Source organism: Primulina tabacum, chromosome 8 (assembly GCF_025594145.1).
Source record: "Primulina tabacum isolate GXHZ01 chromosome 8, ASM2559414v2, whole genome shotgun sequence".
Classification (NCBI taxonomy): Eukaryota; Viridiplantae; Streptophyta; class Magnoliopsida; order Lamiales; family Gesneriaceae; genus Primulina; species Primulina tabacum.
This window is the reverse complement of record NC_134557.1, coordinates 41,675,647-41,699,785: the sequence shown is the minus strand read 5'-3', so window position 1 is coordinate 41,699,785 and position 24,139 is coordinate 41,675,647. Positions and strand designations below refer to the sequence as shown.

The 24,139-nt window shown below is 35.3% G+C and overlaps 2 protein-coding genes across 2 annotated transcripts; one reads left to right on the top strand and one right to left on the bottom strand.

Moving 5' to 3' along the window:
• The first annotated feature begins 8,504 nt into the window (after window positions 1-8,504).
• LOC142554230 (cold-regulated 413 plasma membrane protein 2-like) lies at window positions 8,505-10,263 on the top strand. Its single transcript, XM_075664924.1, has 4 exons — window positions 8,505-8,869; window positions 9,511-9,618; window positions 9,708-9,778; window positions 9,872-10,263. The coding sequence occupies exons 1-4, from the start codon at window positions 8,685-8,687 to the stop codon at window positions 10,123-10,125; spliced, it is 618 nt and encodes a 205-aa protein (XP_075521039.1). The 5' UTR covers window positions 8,505-8,684; the 3' UTR covers window positions 10,126-10,263.
• Window positions 10,264-22,069: 11,806 nt separating this feature from the next.
• Window positions 22,070-23,829, bottom strand: LOC142554229 (RING-H2 finger protein ATL65-like). Its single transcript, XM_075664923.1, has one exon. The coding sequence runs from the start codon at window positions 23,497-23,499 to the stop codon at window positions 22,345-22,347; it is 1,155 nt and encodes a 384-aa protein (XP_075521038.1). The 5' UTR covers window positions 23,500-23,829; the 3' UTR covers window positions 22,070-22,344.
• Between the last annotated feature and the right edge of the window lie 310 nt (window positions 23,830-24,139).

The window sequence follows — 24,139 nt, the reverse complement described above, 5'->3', positions numbered from 1 at the left end:
AGTTGGTTAAGTTTCGGTTTGTTTCGGGTTAAAACCGGGACTTCGGTCCCGGTTTTAAAACAATTCAGTAAAGTTATGAAACGGTCTCGAGTTTACGTCTAGGGATGCTTTTAAATATGTTTTGGGAGATTTTTAAGAGTTTGGTAAGTTACGGATCAAAAGAATGAGTTTTGGAATTATTCGAGATTTAATCGCCGCACGAAACATTTTAATTGAAACGTCTAAATTTAAGCTATATAAAATTATAAAAAATTATATTTAAGCTCAAATAATTATTAGAATTCTAAGTTTTTAATTTGGGAATTTTATGCTAAAGTTTGGTTTAATTCGGGATTAAAACGCATTAATATGTTATATTTAAATATTAATTTAAAAGTCATCGATTTAAGCCAAATAAAAATATGAAAAATTTTATGTAGGCTTAAATAATTATTTGGGACATTTTAGAGTCAATGGAATTAAGAAAATTTCAAAAACGTGAAATTTTACGTCTAGGGGCAAAACAGTAGTTTTTGGGTTTCCAGGGGCAAAATGGTTATTTCGCACCCGAGCTGAGATTTTGGTCCTGACAGTGCCCTGAGCACAAATCTATGATATTTTAAATGTTTATGCATCATGTGCATGATTTTTATGAAATTTTGATAAATACGTTGCATGCTTGTTTTTAAGGTAAAAGTTACGTATATGAATGTTTTTATTAAGTGGTAAATATGATGATATTGTTTTTGAAGGATGGGAATTGATTGTGACTGACGATGTGTATGTATATGATGACATGAGATATGATGAGCTGAGGCCCGGGCTCAGTGGTCGGGTAATGCTGTCGCTAATGTCCCCCGCCGCCCGGTACTGTGATTATACGTAGATGAATCCATCGATGGAGCTGATACGAAAGTCACAACTAATAAACTGAATTCAATTAAAATAAAATGTATATGTTTATGATGACATGAGAAGACATGATTTAACACTTATATACTGATAAGATGATACATGCTATGATTATTATCATGTTTTGAAAGGACAAGTTTACTTATACGAATTTTACTGCAAACACGAAATGTATGTTCTTATGCTTTTTCACTGATGTCTGCTACGTATATGTACTTGTTATTACTGGTACAGGTGTGTTGAGTCTTTAGACTCACTAGGCGTGTGTGATATAGATGAGCTTGATGCTGAGGATACTGGAGGTGCTGAACTCTGAGTAGACAGCTCTGGTGCGGTGACATGACCCGAGGACTGCATGTTTTCCGCAATATGATTTACGAGTTTTGAGAGCATACGAACATTTTCCTACGTTGATGATTTTAATATTTTTATACGTTTATGTTTACGTATGATTTTGGACGAGTTTGGTTGCGCTATTTTTACTGTCAAATATTTAAGATCATTTTTAAATCTTATATTTTTCTATAGAGCGCATGCATGCGAAACATTTAAATGATATTTCGAAAATGTGAGCTTTTAAAAAAAAAATATTTCCGCATTTTTTAAAACTAGTAGACGCTACATAAATACCCTAGGATCGAATCGGCCCTCACCAGGACTCGACTAAACCTCGACTCCAGCACCTTGACACTACATATCTCAGCATGTACATCTCTTAAACTCGAAGACCCAGCAGCCCCTTGCATGAAAGTCGTTGAAAAACGTGAGTATGAGTCAAGCTTATGCATATTCCGTGACAAAATGATGCCAAAACGACACAACATAATAGATCAAAGAATTTATGCATAAAGACACAAATCAGCATATAATGATGTGAATGATGAGAAAAAAGAGATTTTGGGCGTGTCTTTGCGTGTATACGCTCGAAACCTTAGATATCTTCGCGCGGGACGTGCACCAGAGAGACAGATAGGAATTTTCTTTGAAAATTGAGAGAAAACTTGAAGTGGCTGGTGGTGTAACTTGAAGAAAAGCTGCTGGAGAAAGTGGGAGGGGTGGCCGTGTGATGTGAAGTAGGGTTGTGACGTCTACTATTTTAAAAGTACGGAAATATTTAATTTTATTTTATTTAAAAAAAGCTTACATTTTCGAATTAACATTTAAATGTTTTGCATGCATGCGCTCTACAGAAAATTATAACTTTTAAAAATGTTCTTAAACATTTGGCAGTAAAAATAGTGCAGTTTAAAATAACCAAACTCATCAAAAATCATACGTAAACATAAACGAATAAAAATCTTAAAATCAACAACGTATGAAAATATTCATCTCTTTTCAAATCTCATAATCAAAATGCGGAAAATATGCGGTCCTCGGGTCGTGTCACCCCACCAGGTCTGCCTACTCAGAGTTTGGCACCTCCAGTCTCCTCGGCATCAAGCTCACCTGCATCACACACGCTTAGTGAGTCTAAAGACTCAACACATCTGTACCAGTAATAACAACTATGTATACATGACACACATCAGTGAAATCATACCCAACATATATTTCATTCACTTATTTGTCAAACATCCTAAAAGAAAAATGGTCATTGGCTTATGATGGTGGATGGAGACGAGGGATAGTGACGACGAACATGTCTGAGTGTATTAATGGTGTATTGAAAGGGGTTCAACGTCTCCCAATAACTGCAATAGTGGAGCTGACCTTACAGTGATGCGTGCACTATTTCATTCAATGCCGAAATGAAGTGATAATATGATGGAAAAAAATCAACCATGGACTGCTTATACATACTCTAAATTTTATATGTGGTCAAAGAAGTCAATTGAACATCGAGTAATAAAATTTGATCAAAAGGATAAAACAACATCTGTCATGACAAGAGCAAGACCAGATCGTCAACATCACGTACAAGCTGTTAACATTTTTACGCGTGATTGCTCATGTGTTAAATTGACAATATTTGGAATTCCTTGTTCACATGTTATATGTGCAGCAAAATGGTTTGGTTTAAATCCCGCACAGCTTGTACGACCATGGTTTACACCGAGTGAATACGTGAACACATACGATGGAAGATTCTACCATGTTCATAATTAACAATACTGAGATGAACCTACATTCCAATTACAACACAATACCATTCGCCGAAAAAAGAGACAGGCTGGCAGAGATCGCAGGACACACATAAGAAATTAAATGGATCAACAATCATCGAGGGAGAGACAACGTGGGAGGTATAAGATCTACAATAACGTATTATGCATTTTTTTTTACTTGATAACGTGTGAAGTTATTAATGTAATTAAAAATAGGTTATAAAAATTATATATTTATTAATAAATGTTGTCAATTGCATGTAGGTGCACGTGAGAAGATCGAGTTATGATGGCAAATACATATGTTTGTAACGCGGGTGTTACATTTTAATATAAGTAGTAAATAAATTTTATTCAGTGTTGTATTGTTTTAAATATGTTTGAATATCAAGTGTGTTGACTTATTTGCTTGATTAAGTTTTGTATTATTTTAAATTTGTTAGGAGATTGAGTGATTTGAATTAATTTATTAATTATACTTAGATTTTTCATTACTATAAATTTATCCTTAAATTTATTAAAAAAGGACTAATAAATCACAGACAATATTTGAATATAAGTTTTATTTATGTTAAAAAATTATATGTTTATATATACAAATTAAAATAACTGAAAGTGTCAAGAAAATATAGTTTTTTTTTTCAAATTGAATAATAAATTACATACACTATTCCAATATAAAGTTACAATAGCATTTTAAAATTTGTTGACATTTAATTTCAATTATCACCACGAGTACGAAAATATACAATAATACGACGTAAGTAATTTTGCATCTCGAAACAAATGGTTAATGATGATGGTAACGATGCCCCTCAGTGCCACACGAAGGTCTTCTATTGACTCTATGTCCACGACCTAACATCTCTTTAGCATATCCATGTGTATGTGTTTGTGCTGCAGATGTACTGATATCAGCAATGTTCCCACAACTTCATATCCTTCTGTTTCTGAATATTCTTGAAATGGTATGAGCGATGTGTTTAGTGTAAGGCGACTCTCATTCATAAACGGTCGAAAGTCACTTTGTAAAAATTATGTAAATCTACCGGCAAATGAAGTGTGGTAAGCATAATCATAAGATGGAAAGCTTGAAACCACAGGCGGAATAGTGTATGCAGTATTTGAAGTTGATGGTCCGGGGTCACACTCATTTTGTGTCTACATCGGTGGAGTATGCATATGAACTGGATGTGTCTGTGACATAGATGCATATATTATGTCAGCTATATTTAATACAAAAAATTAAATATATGTACATATGAAGATAAATTGAACATGTCTTACGATAAATTGTCAGTAGTTTGCATCTACATGATGATAGCCAATGACGTTAGAAGGTACCACTGTTGGAGAGAGAAATATATGTAAAATACGATGATACCAACCATTATAGTCAATTGTGATGCCGAGTGAACCAAATATGACATAATCACCACCAATCACAAAATTATATCTGTCGTTCCACATATCTTCAAAATTTTTGTGATATGTCGCCCAATCACAATTGTTCCGCCCTTGTCGCGTCAATTTATGAAAATTATCGAAGTTAATAGCTGGTGGCGGGATGCCTGACGCATTCCAAAGTGTCAAAGACACCGCTCTGATCTATGCATCTCAACTATATGAAAATTGATCAATGCACATGCCGACCGAGATAGATGAATTATATTTCTATCAAGAATTCTAGCAACTTCGGGGGACTCCATATCATAAATGATCCAAGAAACTGTAGCAAATAAAATAAAAAAAGATTATTAAGTTGATAATCTAACATTCAGATTAAATTTTAAAACATTCAAAAATTTAAATAACTAATTTTTTATCTACCTGCCCTTCTCATGATACAGTCCGAATGATGGGCCGTTTGTGTCCAAGAGAATTCACGTCTCCACCTGTAATTTAAAAAAATACACAATATATTCATTAAAAGTACATGACAAAATAATATTACAAGCTAATTATTTCTGATTATATTGTGCGACGTATGGTGGAAATGATATACCCTGAAGCACATCTCCAACCTGCTCTGCTGACATACATATTTTTTGCGCTCTATCAGGGCAAAGAAGAGTAATTCTGGACCATACCCAAATCTGCAATAACATACAACAGAAATTGTCACATCATAAGAAAAATTATGTACAACAAATATAATGACAGTAAAAGTGTAAAAATACATGCAGTATCTGAACAGGCCACAAAAATCGACTTTTAAACCTATTGATGTATCGCACAGCTCTCTATAAAGATATGCCAACACAGCAGAACCTCAGCTAAACGTATTCACCGTTTCTATGTCCTCAAAAAAATGTAAATATATAAGTTAACAGCAGTACCTTCCGAGTCCGAAAACATACAACCATCAATGATCATTAATGTCATACAAATTGAATATTGTGCAACGTCTTTTTCAGTGTTGGGATCATTAATTATATTATTTAGGCAATGGTCTCGCAAAGCGGTCATAAAGATGTGCACCTTTAATCTGAGAAGATGTAGGTGTAAAACCCAACCAAGTTGTGCAGGACTGTTGTACCGTATGTTTGTCGTACGCGGTATCTACACCAGTGATGGGCATGTCATCAATATTCAACCCCCAAATAAGTGCAATGTCCTGTTGGGTGATTGTTGCCTCGCCAACTGTAAGATGAAATGTGTGTGTCTCGCGACTCCATCTCTCAACAATGGCTGTAAGCAAATTATTATCTTAATTTTTAATAGGACTGTACTGAATAACACCATAGAAACCCATGCGTGCTAGACATAGGCGGACACGGAGGTGAATCCCAGCATTATGCAATCTCGAAAGAATAATGGAGGAATTAGTGCATCCATGTTTTCAGCGTTGATATTATTTGATATGCATCTACCCCGCAAATACGACACATTATTCGTATTTTCAACCATCTTGTAAACAAAAAATCAGGATATAACAAATATTATATTTTTATCAACAAAATATAACTACATATTTTATATTAAACAAAATTATTTTGATTCTCGGTTGTAAATAATAAAACGTAGATGTTGATGATTAATTGATAAATGTGATTAATTTATTTTAAAAATAATTAATAATTCATAATATGTAAATAAACTAAATACTTTATTTGATTAAGTTGACTTTACTAAATAAGAGTAGTATATAGTATTTTTGTAGTGGCCAAGATCTCTGAGATTTACAAGCCTACAAGGTTGGTTTGGTACCCAAACATCTACATCCGAATCCGAAGAAGTGGCCAAGCTAGCTCCGATGATACTACTAAGCTCTTAGATTTCAAGAACAGTACTTGATTTGTCTCACATATCTTTATCTGTGAGACGAGTCAACTTTACCTTTATTTATAATAATAAGTAACATATTTGACATAAAAATAATATTTTTTCATAAATAACTCCAATAAAAAATATATATAACAAAATTGACTTTCAAAATCGTTTTAGTTAAAAAAAATTTGCCTAACATTATATAAAAGATATCATAAGTTGTAGTGACAACATGTGCATATACGCACTGCTATTCATTTGAAACAAAACAGCACTATATCCTTTCATATATGGACAAAAATGTACGTGTGAGGCCCGGGGCCGAAGAGGGCGGGGAGTGATCGCCGGTGCCATCAGTTGCACGGACAATGAGCGGCTCCTGGCAGGCTTCTAGGTGGAGGGAACATGAATGAACCGACCCACACGGGAATGAGAGGGATTCCGAGACTGTTCAATGTAATGGGCTGTACAGTTGAAGAGGGCTTAAAAGATTTGATTTGTACTACTCATATCACGAAGGTGCATCTTCTTTTCGCTAGTTCATCACATAAGAACTCTAAAGTTAAGCGTGCTTGACTTGGGGCAATTTTGGGATGGGTGACCTCTTGGGAAGTTTCCCAGGGTGGGTTTGAGTGAGGACATAAGCACGTTGGAAAGACCCGTCTTTATACAGTAAGGACAGTCGTCGAATATGGGGCGAACGAAGGTGCATCTTCTTTTCGGTAGCTCATCACATAAGAACTCCAAAGTTAAGCGAGCTTGACTTGGGGCAATTTTGGGATGGGTGACCTCCTGGGAAGTTTCCTAGGATGCGTGTGAGTGAGGACATAAGCACGTTGGAAAGATCAGTCTTGATACAGTGAGGACAGTCATCGAATCTGGGACGTTACCGTACGTGTGGATGACGTTATTTATCTATGTCTGTATCAATTCAAGCCAAAAGATCTAATACGTTCCAGTTTAGAGATTTAAATGTCGCATCAATGAATTTGGTGTGGCAATTAGAATCTTTAATTGTGTGTTGTGTTTACAAAACATTGCGCTTGCAACTCGTGCGCAATGCTATAATTGTTCTATACTTGGACTTAAATATTCGGGTTTTGTCAGGTAATTTGTGAGTAAGAGAATTCTAACTTTGTGTCAGGATCTACGGGTCAAGGGACAGTTTTCGATAGACCTTTTTCTACATCATTTACTAAAACAGTTATATGATTATTACCTATTCTAGCCGCATTATTTCATATACGTCAAGAGTCCATTGATGAAAAAGAACTTGGAAAATCTTGAACTCAACGCAATTGAAATTTCTGGGATAATTAAGTGAAATTGATAAAATAATACAGTTGAGTGGAGTTCGAATAGAATACTATTCGAGATCGACTCAAAAAAATTTAAAATATTTAGAACTAGACTTGATGATAACATATAATTCGATTCCGATTTTATTTTAATTTTAAATAAATATATATGTATTATCAATATTTCAATACTATATTATCAAGTTTGAGATACTTATAGTAACTAATTTGTGTTATCATGATATATTTTAATAATTATATATATTAATAAAGTTCTAAATTTTAATACAAGTCATCTGTAACTCAGTAGAAAATTTTTATTTTCTAAGTATTAAGTTGCATGTTAAATTTTTACTTAGATTTTTTTATTTTTTTTTATATTATTTTTAAAATTTATATATCAAAATTACAATATAATCTTTCATTATTTTTTTATTATATTTTTATTTTTATTTAAATATAAATCAAATAAATTATAAAAAATATTATATAAATATATAACGTGTACGCTAATATATATAGACAAAAAATTGTGTGAGACGGTATCACAGATCGTATTTTGTGAGACGAATATCTTATTTGGGTCATCCATGAAAAAATATTACTTTTTATGTTAAAAATATTATTTTTTATTGTGAATATCGATAGAATTGACATTTATCATAAATAAAAATTCATGAGATCGTATCACAAAAAATATACTCATATATACAATGGAGCAGACCCATTGTAAGATTAGTTTTCCAAAAAGAGAAAAAAATTTGACTAATGAAAGTATCCACCCCACGTCACCATTACCCCAACTTCATAAACCAATTATCCTATGGAGACGGCATGACACGTATCAACGGACAACTGCTCACAGCTGTCGTTCGTAAATGAGAGCTGTTACCAAATTATTGCAGGCCGCGTGGCGATGTTCCTCGAGGACCTTCTCGTTTCGCACACGTTGACTCTGCCACGTGCACCGAAATTGCGTCGTCTTACACGAAATCCCATCCTCTCTCGGCCCTTTTTCTAGCATTATCGTTTCCCAGAAATCCATACAAAGTCGTTTTTATATATTGTTATATATATTATATATCAGCACTCTCCAGCTGTGAAATTCTTCGATCTGAAAATGGTGGGTGGGAAGATGACTTATCTGAAAATGAAGACTGATTACGAGGCGGAGAACGCGCTGATCAGCTACGACCTGAAGGGGCTGGGGAATTCTTTGCAGCTTCTGGCCAATCACGCGTTACTGGGTGGCGGGCTTGGGTTCGGGACCTCGTTCCTCAAATGGGTCGCTTTCTGTGCTGCTGTGTAAGTTTCCCCTTCAGTTCTTGCATAGATTTTTGCTTCTGTTTCCGAACAAGGTGTGAGTTTATGTTTTTATGGAGTTCGATTTGGAGTTTGAAGTTGGAAAGCGCCATTGTAGGCTCTAGTGGGGTACTGAAACAAAGACCGGACAAAGGTTAAAAACTTGAGACATTATGTTTCGAAATCTTGGTCGAATAAATGTCATTTCTTTGAAATTTCTCCTCGAGTTTGTGGGAGGATATTTCAAGTCTATGCAACTTATTTACTTGATTCTTAGAATAAAATTACTTTCCTCTATAGATTATAGTTCTAGATTGCAATAGGGTAATGTCGGCCCTATGACGTATTCTGTGCTGTATATTGAATTTCTTCTTGAAATAGTTTTTTTGTTCTTGTTTTAGTACTATCCAAAAAACAAAAACAATCAAGAAAACAGTTTGTGTTATACTAAAACCAGACAATTCTACGTGAAGGGTGTTGAATAGTGTGTTTGTTGGGGTAATAATCAATAAAACCTGTAGAGATCTTGCTTCGGATTCGTTGGAATCCATGCGTACTCTGAATGCCAAGCCAAAGTCATGCTATTCCTTTCTGTCATATGCTGTTTTATCGTTCGAGTTTTGAGAATGTTTTTGTATCTGCAGTTACCTGTTGATCTTGGATCGAACAAACTGGAAGACCAACATCCTTACATCCCTTCTAATCCCTTACATTTTCCTCAGTCTTCCGAATTGGTTATTCCACTTGCTAAGGTAACTAAAACAACCCTTCACTTCTCTTGTCCAAGAACACATTTTTACCTTAGCAGCTTCGTTAATAACTTATATGGACAAAAATACAGGGGAGAAGTTGGAAAATGGATTGCTTTCATTGCTGTCATCCTACGCCTGTTCTTTCCTCGACGTTTTCCAGGTATCTCACAGCAAGCGTTCAAGCCATTAACCGAATTACGTGCAATGCAATGAATTTACTCTAATTCTGTTTATGATCCCAACGTCAATGCAGATTGGCTGGAACTGCCGGCATCATTGATTCTTATCATCGTGGTGGCTCCGAGCTTATTCGCTGATGTTGTAAAAGGACACTGGGTCGGACTCGTTATCTGCCTCATCATCGGATGTTACTTGCTGCAGGAACACATTCGAGCATCCGGTGGGTTCAGGAATTCCTTCACAAGGGGCAATGGCATTTCGAACTCTATTGGGATACTCCTACTCTTCATATACCCTGTTTGGGCCCTCGTTCTTTGGATTATCTAGATGAAATATCAGCGATCCTTCACCGATTTCGGGTGTGCTTTACTTGGGTTGAAAGAAAACTACCGTTGATCCATTTGCTCTTGTTTGACAATCTCTTTGTGAATGTGGGTGAATAAAGGACAGCTATTTGCATCTCTATTCTGAGAGCAGACCTCGTTTAGATTCAAATTTTCATGCTTTTTCTGTTGCCAAATGCCGTTTTTCCAAATATTTAGATTTTAAATATGTTCAAATGTATTTTTATAATTTTAAAAAAAATATTTTAAATTCGATTCCATAATCCATTAATTTCAAATATATATGTGTTTTTACAAGAACACGTTCTAAACAAATTAAGTTAAATCGATTGATGAGTATGTTTTTTGTGAGACAGTCTCACGAATATTTATCTATGAGACGCTCTACCGATATTTAATACTCTTAGCATAAAAAGTAATATTTTTTATGGATGATTTAAGTAAGAGCTTCGTCTGATAAAATACAATCCGTAAAATCGTCTCACACAAGTTTTTATATTTTAGTAAAAGCACATCAAACCACTAGTGACTGAAAATTAACCCAAGTCAAACCTAAAATTTTGTTAGATTTTAAATTACGTTTTTTTATGATAGAATAATTTGACTCTCTTTTAATATAATTCAAAATTTCTGAAATAGCTGATATTTTATTTATAATAATTTCCAAATATTTATATGATCAAATAAATTAACAAAACTTAATAAGATATTTTATTTATCATAATTTCCGGATAACACAATACAATGATAAAAATTGAAAATAGTTATATTGAGGAATCTATTCGATTGTAATAAAATTTAATATTTTATAGAGATAATATTTAAAAAATAAATTAATTTATTTAGATCGATAAATTTTAAATAATAATAAATTTATTGAATCGTGTGTAAGTAAATTTATGGGTTTAGTTCCATTTGTTTGGGGCAAAAACTTGTGTGAGACTGTCACGCCCCGAGACCGAGGTTAGTCGACATCGGCGTTATTCAACAATCACATAATTGCTAAACAACAAGCATCGTAGTACAGTATAAACCAAAACCAGTTTATATCATAAATACCATAAAAATGGAGTCGTTTTTACAATAGTAACTCTGAAAACGATAAAAATCTGCGGAAGCGTTTACAACTTGAATTAAAACTCACAAGAACATATTCTTAATTAAAATTCTTCATGCGTCCACTATCAGTCCAAAAACTGGTGTCTAATTCTTTTTTCTCTATTTCTTCTTCTGATTTATCTGGGAGGGTAGAGTAAGGGGTGAGTATTTTGGGAAATATTCAGCAAGTGGGGGCCGTTCGAGCACAACATAACAAAATGCATAAAAATTCGAAACACACATCTTTCATAACATGACTCATACCACGTGCACATCATTAATCAGACACTGAGATTCATCTACTTTCAATGGTTTACTGATATCAGTCCTTAATTTTTACTCCTCTAAGGGGGCGAGGCCGTATAGCGGTTATCTCCCCCACCGCGTAAGGGTACATATGGTTGGTGTAACGTCCCGAAAATCAGATTACGTATAAGCCATGCATAATTTCTATTATTTAAATTAAATATGAAGTTTTAAATCATGATTATTTATTTTAAAGGTAGATGTTTAGTATTATCTTTTCAGGATAAATACGCGAGGCCGGACCGGAGTTTGGAGATTTGAGATAAGATTAATAATAAGACAAATATTCCTAAATTTAATTTAAGTCAAGAAATATTTAATTTGAAGAAAAAGAATGTTTTAGGATTTATTAAATTAATGGGAGTCAAATTAGTAAATAAATTGTATTAGGTTCAATATTTAATTAAAGTTTAAGTAAAATGGGTAAACAATTGGGGGTGAACTAATATAGGGTAAATATATTCAAGAAATTAAACATAGCATTTAAACATTTCAATTGAGGTCATGTATGCCATGCAAAAGTTCTAAGCAAGATACTAAACTAAATTAATTTGTTAATGCATTAAAATAAATATAATGAAGGTTTAAAATCTTAAACAATTAAAATGCAAGGTTTAAATAAAAATATACAATGCAAATTAATAATAATGACCAACATTTAAAATATTTCAAAGGTTGATAACTCTCCATTCAAACTATCTCTAATTACACTTCATGGTGTATTCATGTTCTATTCTAATTCTCTAATTAGTAGGAAATTTAAATGCAATAAAGCACCTCATTTCTCCCCAACTAATTTACTAGAAAATGAATGAGACCATGCAACAAAGAAATGAGAAAAAACCAATGGCAATAAGGAGTGAAGGAGAAGCAATTCAAACCCATTCAAATTTACCACTAAATGTTTTTTTTATAGTGCATTCATTTCCCACTTTTAAACTCCATAATTAGGGGTAATACATGTATCATAATTCTCTTTGAAGCTCCTCAACCCCTTCATGCTAACAACTAAAACGTAAACAATAGCAAGAAGAAGAGAAAATAATCGGCAGAAAAAGGGAATCAAAATGCATTTCAAATTCCATTCAAAGCTTCACTTGTAACTCTCATTTTAAGGCATATAATGTCACCTTTAACACCTATTAAATCATTCACCTTCCTTGCCTACATCCCCCACAACCCCACCTTCGAAATTACAGAAGAAAGCATCAGCAAATAATCGAGAATAACAGCAGCTGAACAAGAAGGAAGCCAACTCCGATCCCGTCGCGTCGTATTGTCGTTTTGATTTGTTTTTCTTCAAAACAAATTTCAGGCATGTATATATTATTCCTTTGCTCTACAATCAAGTTATACTAGCTATTTTAAATCTGTATATGTTCATAAATCAAGGGACAAACCGAATTTTGACAGCAACACTCTCCAAAAGAAAAAAAAATTCTGTACAGCTTTTCGGTTGATGATGTGTGCTTCACGCTTCAGTATTTTATGTTGTTGACAGGGGGTTGCTCGAGTCCAGGCTTACAAAGCTGCATCTAGACATCATTTAGAGTATGTTAGGGTGTCATTGGTTCATTGGTTTGAGTTCAAACACCTCGAATAAAGGCATGACAGCAACATTTCAAGGAGTGACAAATTTTGTGTCAAGTTTCTGTCATTGTGTTGTTTAATTTATGGGTTCGAGTCATGGCTGTCCTAAGGGCTGTAGCCATGGTTAGAACCCTACCTTAACATGTCTAGGACGTGACCAAGGTGTCCTTTCTAAGCTTGGTTCACGGATCTTTAAAATTTCTACATAAACAAGACATGAGTCCTTCGGTTTTAATATTTTGAAATTCTGTAGGAGTATGCTTTCGGTTTTTGGATGTTGTGTGGATTATGGTTGGCTCCTAGCCCATAGCCATGGTTCATACAACACTACATCATGTTTAGATCGAGCCACGGTCGATTAAATGGCCACTGGAACGACACAAGACAACCAAATATTTCATCACATCACACTACACCCCAAAGGGTGCTCTCGGGTGGGAGCTGTGCGTGTCATAGGTAATGGCTCGGTTGGTGATTGGCTTTAAGCCCTTAACCATGGTCCAAGCTATGCCTTAGGATGTTGGTAAGAGTCCTTGGGAGGTGGTTCAAGCCATTGGTCAATAAATTTTAGAGTTTACATCACAAACACCCAAGTTGCCACTGCTGGTTTTTTTTTACAGCAACTTTCATCTTCGGTTTTGAGGTTGGTTTGAGTTCTTAGTTGGCTTTTAGCCCATGGCCTTGGACTGGACAATACCTTAATGAGTTAGAAAAGTCATGTTTTTGGTCGTTCGTGATTTGGTCGAGTTTAGAGGTCGTACGAGAATTTACGGTAAAAGGTGCCAAAATGACTCTTGAAAGAGTGTCTTATGTTTTTGGATTCCTTTCACCTATTTTCGTGTTTTACAGTTATTATACATATTTTTTAGTATGTTTGGGGTATTTTTAATCATGGTTAAACGTCGGTTTGATGTTGGTTCGGGTTGGTACGATACCATGATTAAAAATCAAGTTGTTGGTCCGAGTCGTCTCGTTTTTGGTTCTATTGTTAAGTTTTGTCAAGTTAAAATTTATTTCATGTGTCACATATTAGAATTAAGTCGCAGCAAGCCTGGGAGCGATCTAACTCATCCGGTAAAAATAAGGTTATAATTATATTACGTGCATAAAAATATAAAATGTTTATTTTTGAGATATATGCTATATGTATTGTGGCCACCTTATGCTTATGAGTTTGGAAGTCGGTAGGCACAACCGAGGACCTCTCCGCCCGGTGACTTACGACCGGTTTATGATTATGTATGGGTACGGACATCCAGTCCAAGGGCTGTGATTGATCTCTACCGCCCAGTATACTGTGGTTTTGTCTGATCAGGCGCTTACGCTATGTTATGGGCCACTTGCTTAGAAACATTATCTCTACCAGAAAATTATGATATGTTATGACAGAGCTCTATTGAGCAAAGCTTTTACGTATGAATTTTCAGATATGCACGTAGTTATAATTATTCATGATACGATTTTCACCATACGCTCTATGATACTTTATTTTTATGATGCATGCGATTTTATGTTATATTTACTTGTTATTCAAGATATATACATGTTGAGTCTTTGGACTCACTAGACTTGATTGTTGTAGGTATTGACGAGGTCGGGACCGTGGGCGGAGACCAGTGAGCGATCTTGGGACAACAGTAGTAAACCCGAGGACCTCATGATTTAATTTATGCACTTTTTATTATTCAAACTCAGTTTTAATACGTTGGATTATTTTTAAATTGATACGTTGGATTATTTTTAAGTGATGTTTACGTTGGATTATTTTTAAATTGTTGGTTGAAAACAATATTTGCTTCCGCTGTTATTTTAAAGTTAAAATTATTTACATGTTTATTTTAATTAAATAAGACAAGATAATTATTTATTTAAAAAAATTTTAATAATTCCGCAAAATTATGAATACGAAATACGGGCCTTTACAGTTGGGATTTCCATCCATATCAAGTTGAATTGTCACAGTGTCAAAACATTACTCATGCCAAAAATCGTAACCAGAAGGGGTAGAAGAAGAATTTGCACTCGACTGAATTTTTAAACACACGAAATGCATAACCGAAATTCACACATTTAAAACAAGCCCACTTACCTTGATCCTTGGAGAAAACGTGAAAATTCGAAAAAACATAGAAGAATCATGCAACCGACACTTCGAAAACGTAACAGCACATCGCCCGAAAAATCAGCCGTCTTGTAAAATTCCTTGCACCTTATTGAACCGTTGGATCGGGCTCTAACTTTTACAGTACGTTACCAAGTACGTTAATTAAATTATGAACAGTGGAGATCGAGTTTGAAGTCGTTTTAACTTGCTTATGGACGAAAAACGTAGGTATGCTGTTTTTTTGCCTAAAATCTGAGCAGTTTTCTTACGAAGGCTAAAAATAAAAAACTAACTGTCGGATTTGGCTGAAATTTGGATATGTTATTCGAAACATATTGAAGCATATTCTGAACGGTGGAGATCGTATTCCGATTACCCGAGAGAGAGAAACGAATTTCTGAACATGAACAGAATTTTGGGGCGGAATTTCGAAAATTGGAGAGCAAAAACTCGAAAATTTGATGTGTAAATGAGGTGTAAATTCTGAATGAAAGCTTCTCCTATTTATAGGGAGGTGGCTGCTATTCTGATCGTGTATTATCCTTGCGTTTGAATTTTTGAATCAAACTTTAAATCTAGGATAATTATCATATCAAATCTTATATCTTTATCTGGTATCAATATCATATCAAATCTTAGATCTTTATCTCGTAAAAATCTTTTCAACTTTGAATTTATATCCCAAACTTTACCTGCTCATATCCAAATATTCCTTAATTAATTTCTTAGATCGTGGTCTATTTATTATCCCAAGTTCAAAGTATATGCACAATATTATCTTAAATCTTGAGCTCAAAAATATTGTACACGATATAATTATCTACACAACTTTAGATAATCTTGCAAATCTTACATCTTAAATAATGAGATAGATACCTGAAGATTGCATAATTCTAACACACTTAAATTACAAAAATATTATCACGATTACAAAATCTTGGGTTTTACAGAGACGGTCTCACATGTCGTATTTTGTGACACAAATCTCTTACTTGGATCATCCATGAAAAATATTATTTTTAATGCTATGAGTATTAATTTTTATTGTGAATATCGGTAGGGTTGACCCGTCTCACAGATAAAGATTCGTGAGACCGTCTCACAAGAAACATACTCTTGTTTGGGATACTTCTCGATTCAGTTCAAATTGTAATTGATAGGCAATTTAGTCTCAAATCTTTCTAATATTTTCTCGATTCAATTATTTCAATTAGATCGGAGGTAAAAAGCTGATCGCGAAATTAGATATATATTCTACAAAATTGATATATGAGACCGTCTCACGAGATTCTTATGTTAATTAATAATGAACTTCAATAATAAATAAATGCATAAATTTTTAACACAATTGTACAAGTAAGAAAACTAATAAAAAATCACCAAATTATAACCATCCAAGTAAAAAAATTTGAAATATAATTAGGCTCATATAGATGACAAATACCCATAAATGAATATGAGTTTGAAATAAATGATACTGTAAAATTGATGTTTTTCCATTGATAATCACGAATAAAAAAAAAACCGTAAAATAAAAGAGTTATGTAGAAGCCGTAAATCAGTATACGTATAAGCCATGCATAATTCTAGATTTTTTTAAAATTTAATTGACTTCATTGCATGATTATTTTAAATGCATTTATTTGAAGTTAATTATTTTATTATTTCAGTTCAGTAGTTTGATTTTTAGCATTTCAGTTATTTCAGTGAGGCCGGACTGGAGTTGGAGTTTTGAGATAGAATTTAAGATTCGAGAAATATTTCCAGAAGTTAATTTAACTAGCAACCAAGTTCATTTAAGTTAGTAAGGGAGGTTTGAGGATTTAATTTAATTATTTGAGGTGATTAAGAAATGAACTCATTTAAGTTATTTAATTAAGGGGTTAGCTCACTAAATTAATTAAAGGATTATTAAGGCTTCTAAAGATTATTAGTTGACTAGATAATCAACATCTCCCCTTCTTTTTTTTAGCAAATTTCGGCCACCCCATTAGTGTGTCAACTATGTTATGCCAACTCAATTTTGACCCTTTCCTTGCCATCTATTAGCATGTTAATCTTTCCATTTAATGACCACCCTTAATTAATTAATTAGTGGACATATCCTAGTCTAGAATCAAGAGAGAATTTGGCCACTACCTCCTAGAAGCATCCACCAACTCATTTGATATCAAACCATAATTCAAAATTCAAATTTGGGAAGACTTGGTCTTGATATTATCCTATTATTGTGCACCCTTCTCCTCACCTTCATAACCATCACTCCCCCTCCACCTCCACCGAAAATAAGACCCCTTTTCAGAGGTAAAAGTCGTGAGCCATAGCTAGGGAGTAAGGCAAGAAATCGAGAGCCAAGAAAGGTAGAGAAGCAAGCCACTCCGTCTCCTCCGCGCCGTCTCGTCTCTTCTTTTCGTTTTCATTTCAAACGATAACCAGGCATGTCTAGATTCTTTCTAAACCTCAATCAAGTCATATTATCATTTATTTTTCAGTACATGATCATGTTTATTCAAGCAAAAATCGAGATCCATGTCCAAACATTTTGAAACAACACATGCAGAATTTCGGCTCTTCATGGCAGCTTCACGTTTTCTTTTATTTTTGATGGTTTCAGGTTGTGGTTCGACCCCAGGCTCCCAAGGCGGCTTATATACATGTAGTAGGATGCATTATGACCATGTTGGTCCATTCAAACCAGCCCCATGCTTGCTGGAAATTCAGAATGACAGCAAGTTCCTACAGGCGCAGATTTGTGTTTCGGAATTTCAGTTTTTGTGTCAAGGGGTGTGGATCTGATCTTGGCTGCCCCAAGGGCCTATAGCCATGGTTAAGATCACTTCCCTAGCAAGTCTAAGACGTGACTAAGTCACCCTTTTGGTGGCTTGGTCCATGGCCCCTCGGTTTTTAATCAAAACATCAAAACAGCCCCTTTCCCCATTCGGCTTCTTCATTTGTTCAGCATATGGTTTCGGATTGTGGTTGCTTGGTGTGGATCTTGGTTGGCCTATGGCCCTTAGCCACGGTTCATATCATGCTCCTAGATGTCTAGATCGTGCCATGGTCAATCAAATGGCCATTGGAACGACACGAGACATCGATCATAGCATAAACACTACACACGCATGCACGTTGCTCTCGGTTGGACCCTTCGGTTGAGTTTTGGTGTGATGCAGATTGTGGCTGGCCTAGGGCCCTTAGCCATGGTTCAAATCATTCCTTGGGATGTTGGTAAGAGTCTCTGGTCGGTGGTTCACGCCCCAATGGCCGGTAGTCTCGAAAACAACACAAGTTACCCGGGTGTGCAGCTGCTGGAAATTTACAGCAAGTTGCTGTGTTGTTTAGAAGGCTCGTTCGAGTTCTTGGTTGGCTTTTAGCCAATGGCCTTGGACTGGACAGTGCCTCATTGAGTTAGGAAGGTCATGTTTTTGACCGTTCGTCATTTGGATCATTTTTGAGGTCGTACGAGAATTTACGGTGCGATGTGCCAAATTGACTCTCGAAAGAGCGTTTCGTGTTTTGGCCTCCATTCCACCTAGATTTCGACCCTATCATTTTAGGAGCATCATTTCACGATTTTTCAGCGTATTTTAATCATGACTATACGTCGGTTCGGTGTCGGTTCAGGTTGGCTCGGAGTCATGATTAAATGCGAAGTCATTAGGCGTCATAGTCGCATCTTTTGAACGTAAATTTCATAGTTGGTCAAGTTTAAGCTATTGCATATTTTTCATGGCACAGTTAGGTTGCAGCGAGCCTGGGGACGATCCAATCCAATCCAGTTGGTAAACTTACAGGATTTTTCATTACGTCAGTTAATTATATTACGTGCATTAAACAGAAAATGATTATTTTTGAGATTTATGCGATATGGCTTGTGGTTCATTCACTATGTGGGAGTGTTATTTTATACGGTTGCCAGTGACCGATCAGTTCAGTATGGTACCACCCGGTCGCCAGTGACCGGCCAGCTCAGTTCAGTTTCAGCCTCCCCGGTAGTCAGTTACCGATCAGTTCAGCTTAGTGCAGTGGCCACAGGCGTAAAACATAATCTCGACAGAAAATTTTATCAGTTATTTCAGTACAGGCTCCAAGGAGCAAACATTTTTTTTGTGATTATCAGTTCAGTTATGCACGTATTATAATTGCTCAGTACAGAGTATTTTCAGCATGCCTCATGACATGATATTTTATCCCATGCATATTTTACTCCAGATTTTTACTCGTCACCTGCGATATATGCATGCTGAGTCTTTAGGCTCACTAGACTTGATTGTTGTAGGTACTGTTGAGGCCAGGGCCGAGGGCGGGGACCAGTGAGCTAGCTTGGGTCGGCAGTAGTGGCACCCGAGGACCTCAGAGCAGCAGTCGTTATTTTTTTCCGCAAACATTTTATCAGTCGTTGGATATTTTTAAATTGTGATTTTTGGCAAACTTTATTTTCTTCCGCTGCAATATTTTGAAATATTGAACCTGATTCACCAGTGATTTTATGAATGAGGTCATTTAAGTTCTTTTAAAAAGAAAATTTTTAATTTTCTGCAAATTTTCAAGCAAGGAGTTTTAGGGCATTTTTCAAGTTAAGCTAAAAACTTCATTTCACTAAATTTTTGTTGGCTTAGAAACTTAAAAAAAAACTTGATTTTGATAATAACAAAACTTGTTATTGTGTTTCTAACATATTTACTTATGTATGAAGTTGTTAACTCAATATGAAAACTAAAACTCGAATTTAGTTAAACTGAAAATATGGCGAGTTTAAGTGTTTTGATGCTATTTCACACATCATTGATGTAAATGACCAGTAGCCAAAACTACAGAACAGAAAACTCAATTTAGAACATGTCGTATTTCACGTAAGTTGGACTAAATTGAATGTTATCTAGGCAAACTAATGACAGTAAAGCTCATCAGTTTGGCTTATCAGCAAGGATCAATTGGACATGAACGATTTTGGTATTTTGGTCAGCCTGATCAGCTCAATTATCCAAATGGAATTATTTGTATGTGTTACGAAACTAAGAAAATGATCTACAAATCATCTTAACACGTCAAAGTTTGAATCAGTGTTTAAGATGTTGATAAATGACAATGAACATACTAGTTCTGCACATGCTAAAATCAACAAAATTGATTTCAGCAGACCTCATCAGTTTAATTCAGTCTAGTTGACGGCATACTTCAAAATCAGTTAGGCTCATTGCTAACTACTTTTCAGCATACCTCATCAGTTTAATTCAGTCTAGTTGACGACATACTTCAAAATCAGTTAGGCTCCTGAAAAGTAGTTAGCAAGGAGCAAATGATCGTTTCAATATTAGAAATAGTACAGAAATTTTCTAAACGGTCATTTTCTTGTTTCAAACGTTAATATAATTGTCGGATATTATAAATACAACATTTTGAAGATCAAATACAAGCTTTGAAAATGTGATTCAAAGCATGGACAACGTATATGAAGAAATTAACTAAAATAAGAGCAAACCAAATTGTGATGATACATTTAAGACATATATACACTCTTAATATCCCCTAACAAATACATGAGAGTTGATGTTCAAAATTTAATCGAGTGAATTTTCACAAACCCATTAGAGATTGTGATTATAATCTTGTCATAAGAAACATTAAACATTGTGCGAATCGTGAGGACACGGTCTACAATCGAGAGTGTGCTAGTAGTTTCAATTAGGTAAGAGATAAGTCCTAAGCTGAATAAGTTTGTACGAGAAGCTGTATAAATCAACGTTTTCCAATGGATCCTTTCCGCGGGGAACAATGAATGACATAGAAGTTGTTAATCTCCTAACATCTATAAACTAATTCGTGTCTATTTATTTATTGCATTTATTTACTTTCTATTGTTTTTAAGATACAATATTGAAACTTTTTATGTGTTTTTCAAATATTAAAATATTGTATATCAAATGTTTGATAAAAATGTTTCAACCAAAAACATTTTTTTACACATTTAACTTGTATATATTTCAAATAATTTACCAAAATTTTTAATTGGATTCTATGAAAGATTATTTTGAATGTCTTTTGTTTGATTTGAAAACTAAACTCGATTTGATTTATCAATGTTCAATATTTCAATAATCGAGCTATTGTAACATAATAATTATCTCAATCGGTCTATCATTTTTAGTTTTTTTAAAAAACTCATATGACCAGTTGTAATAATTAATTATTTATTATCTTTCATTAATATGTTTGAAAAAATGCAAGTTATTACTTAAAAACATGTTACACTTATTAGAATTTATTTTAAATTAACCATTATAGATGAATACATTTAAAAATATTATTTATTGTAATTTTTAAACAAATAAGTAGATATCTTGTGAGACAGTTTCACTGATTTTTATTCACGAAAAGAGTCAATTTACAATAAAAATTAATGTTTTTATCATAAAAATAAAATTTTTTCATTAAAGATCCAAATAAAATATTAATCTCATAAAATTGATACATAAAATCATTTCACATGAGTTATCGTATAAACAAAAAGATTAATATACGACTTGATATAATTACAATATAATTTAATTAAATCAAATGAAAATATGAAAAGCACCCACTTGCAATCCTAGTTGGTGGGGGGTTGTGAGAATTCATTTCATATTAAATAGCCAACTCGTTGTGTCGGATTTAATTAATATATTTTTAAAGAGCCATAACATAAAAAAATATTTTAATAAAATTATATAATATGTTGGTTGATTTAAAAAACACCAAAATATTTTATTGTAATTAAATTAATATCAAAATATAATTTTCGCTAATTAAATTCAAATTTAAAAATAGCTTGGATCAAATTACGGTCACCAAAGCTCGTGCCAGTTTCATTAAATTCCTCTGCAAAGATAGCGTGACAGTAAAATAAAACCCAGCCAGCTCTTTGCATTAATTATAATCTCATCTCAACCGTTCCTTTATCTCATCTCGACCGTCCAAAAAAAATAGGATAAATACATTACTTACACAAATTCTACAAGACAACCACTCGCTAAATCTTTTAATGCGCCTCGCTCCATTTAATGCTCCTCCATCCGAAGCTTCAGACGCCATCATTGATTGCCAGCCGTCCACGTGTCCCCATCCTCACCGTCTGCTCAGCCTCTCCGGCGAGAGCAGAGCCTCGGGATCGCCGCTCCTCAGCCGGCTCGGGGAGGAGGATCTCATGAACATCGGGCTCGCGAAGGACTTGCTCCGACGCGAGGATCCCAGCCGGACGCTGGACTCGGATGGGGGGAATAATCCGCCGATGCTTCGCCGGCGGAAGAATGGGGATTTCATGCCTCTGTAGTAGCGGAACGAGAAAACCCTAGGTTTTGCGAGTGAGGTGAAGGGGGAAGGACGCTTGCTCCAGAAGCCTCGCCGGTATCGCCAGGGGGAGGCTGTTACTGGCTCTAGGATTAGTCTTTCGGATCCCAGGTTTCTTTCGAAGCCGAATGAGTATGATCGTTTGAGCAAGAAGTCGCGGCGGTTGAGCCTGTCTTCGGATTGATGATTGCTCCGCAGAGGAGAAGGTTCCTGCGTGATTTCTTCCATCATTGCAGCTTCTGTTTCGATTGCGGTTTCGGTTAGCGGTTCGAGCATTGTGCTCTCGAGTATCAGGTCGTCTAAGCTCGGTCTAATCCTAGCTGCCATTAATGGCGTAAACGGAGACTCCTGACGGAGTATTCCTGCGCGGCAGAGGGGGCAATTCGCATGCGAGCGGAGCCATATGTCTATACAGTCGACGTGGAAGGCATGCGAGCAAATGGGAAGTGTGCGAACGTAATCGTTCTCGTCGAACTCAATCAAGCACACCGCGCAATCGTGGAATCCGCTTTTGCGCATGTAAGCGGAGAGAGGAATGGTTTTGATGATCGCTTCGTCGAGTCCGTAAGGCGAGAGGACATGGAAGGCGTCCGTGGGGTCGAAGGAGTAAGGCTGCGACTCGATATCTCCGGCGGAAGATGACGGGACGTACCGCCGGCGATGGCGGCGCCAGCGCCTGTAGCGGCGGTAGTTGTGGAGGAAGTGGCGGGAGAGGAGGCGAGAGTATGTTATGATGAAGAATGCCGTCGCGATGATGACGACCATGGCAATCAGCGGCGGACTGAAGTCAACCGGCAGTTTTGAGGACGGCGGGGAGGATGATTCTTTAGGAGAGATACTCGAAGGCGGCGGTTCGGGACGCTGTGGACGTCGATCGAAGGCGGAGTGGTGGTGGTGGGGTGACGGCGCGGGTGCTATACGGTGGCGGAGCATGGCGGAGGTATTCTGAATGTGGAAGCTGCGCTAGCTGCGGTTGTCGACTGAGTGATTTTGTTTTCAGTAGAAAGTTTTGGGTTTGGTTGGCCTTCGACACGTCATTTTGCTGAATTGAATGCCACCACCACACTTGTTTCTACGATCTCTATATTTTTATAATTATTTTTTATTTTATTAATTAATATTTATTTCAATCTGTTTTTATTATAATTTATATAAATTTATAATATATGTTTATACCAATCATGCTTTGTTTATTTATTTATTTATACAATTTTTCATCAAAACATTTGATGACTGATTTGATAGAGAATGTGTAAAGTGGTGACAAATTATACATTTTATTTTCTTCTTAAGTTTATATAATTAAATACTCGTGGTGCAACATAACTCTATTTGAAGTCAGGATTTGAATTTGATTTTTTTGAGGGTTGTCAGCCTTCTATCACAAATCGGAGGAGACCTAGTTTCCGGCCACCCTCAGTATTCCGTTCTGAGAAGTACTGGTCCGATTTTGGAAGGGTGACGAGCTGAGACTTCAATGCATGGACGTATCAAAAGCCAAGGGGGCATAGGTATCGTTTGTTGAGTGGATGAATACAGTACTCATGTAAACAGCATCAACCAAACCAAAACC

Excerpts from the sequence above, each read along its gene's own strand:
- LOC142554230 (XM_075664924.1), top strand. The coding sequence starts at position 8,685 with ATGGTGGGTGGGAAGATGACTTATCTGAAAATGAAGACTGATTACGAG. Across the intron at positions 8,870-9,510 it reads GTCGCTTTCTGTGCTGCTGT|TTACCTGTTGATCTTGGATC; the intron begins GTAAGTTTCCCC and ends TTGTATCTGCAG. Across the intron at positions 9,779-9,871 it reads CTTTCCTCGACGTTTTCCAG|ATTGGCTGGAACTGCCGGCA; the intron begins GTATCTCACAGC and ends ACGTCAATGCAG.
- LOC142554229 (XM_075664923.1), bottom strand. The coding sequence starts at position 23,499 with ATGCTCCGCCACCGTATAGCACCCGCGCCGTCACCCCACCACCACCAC.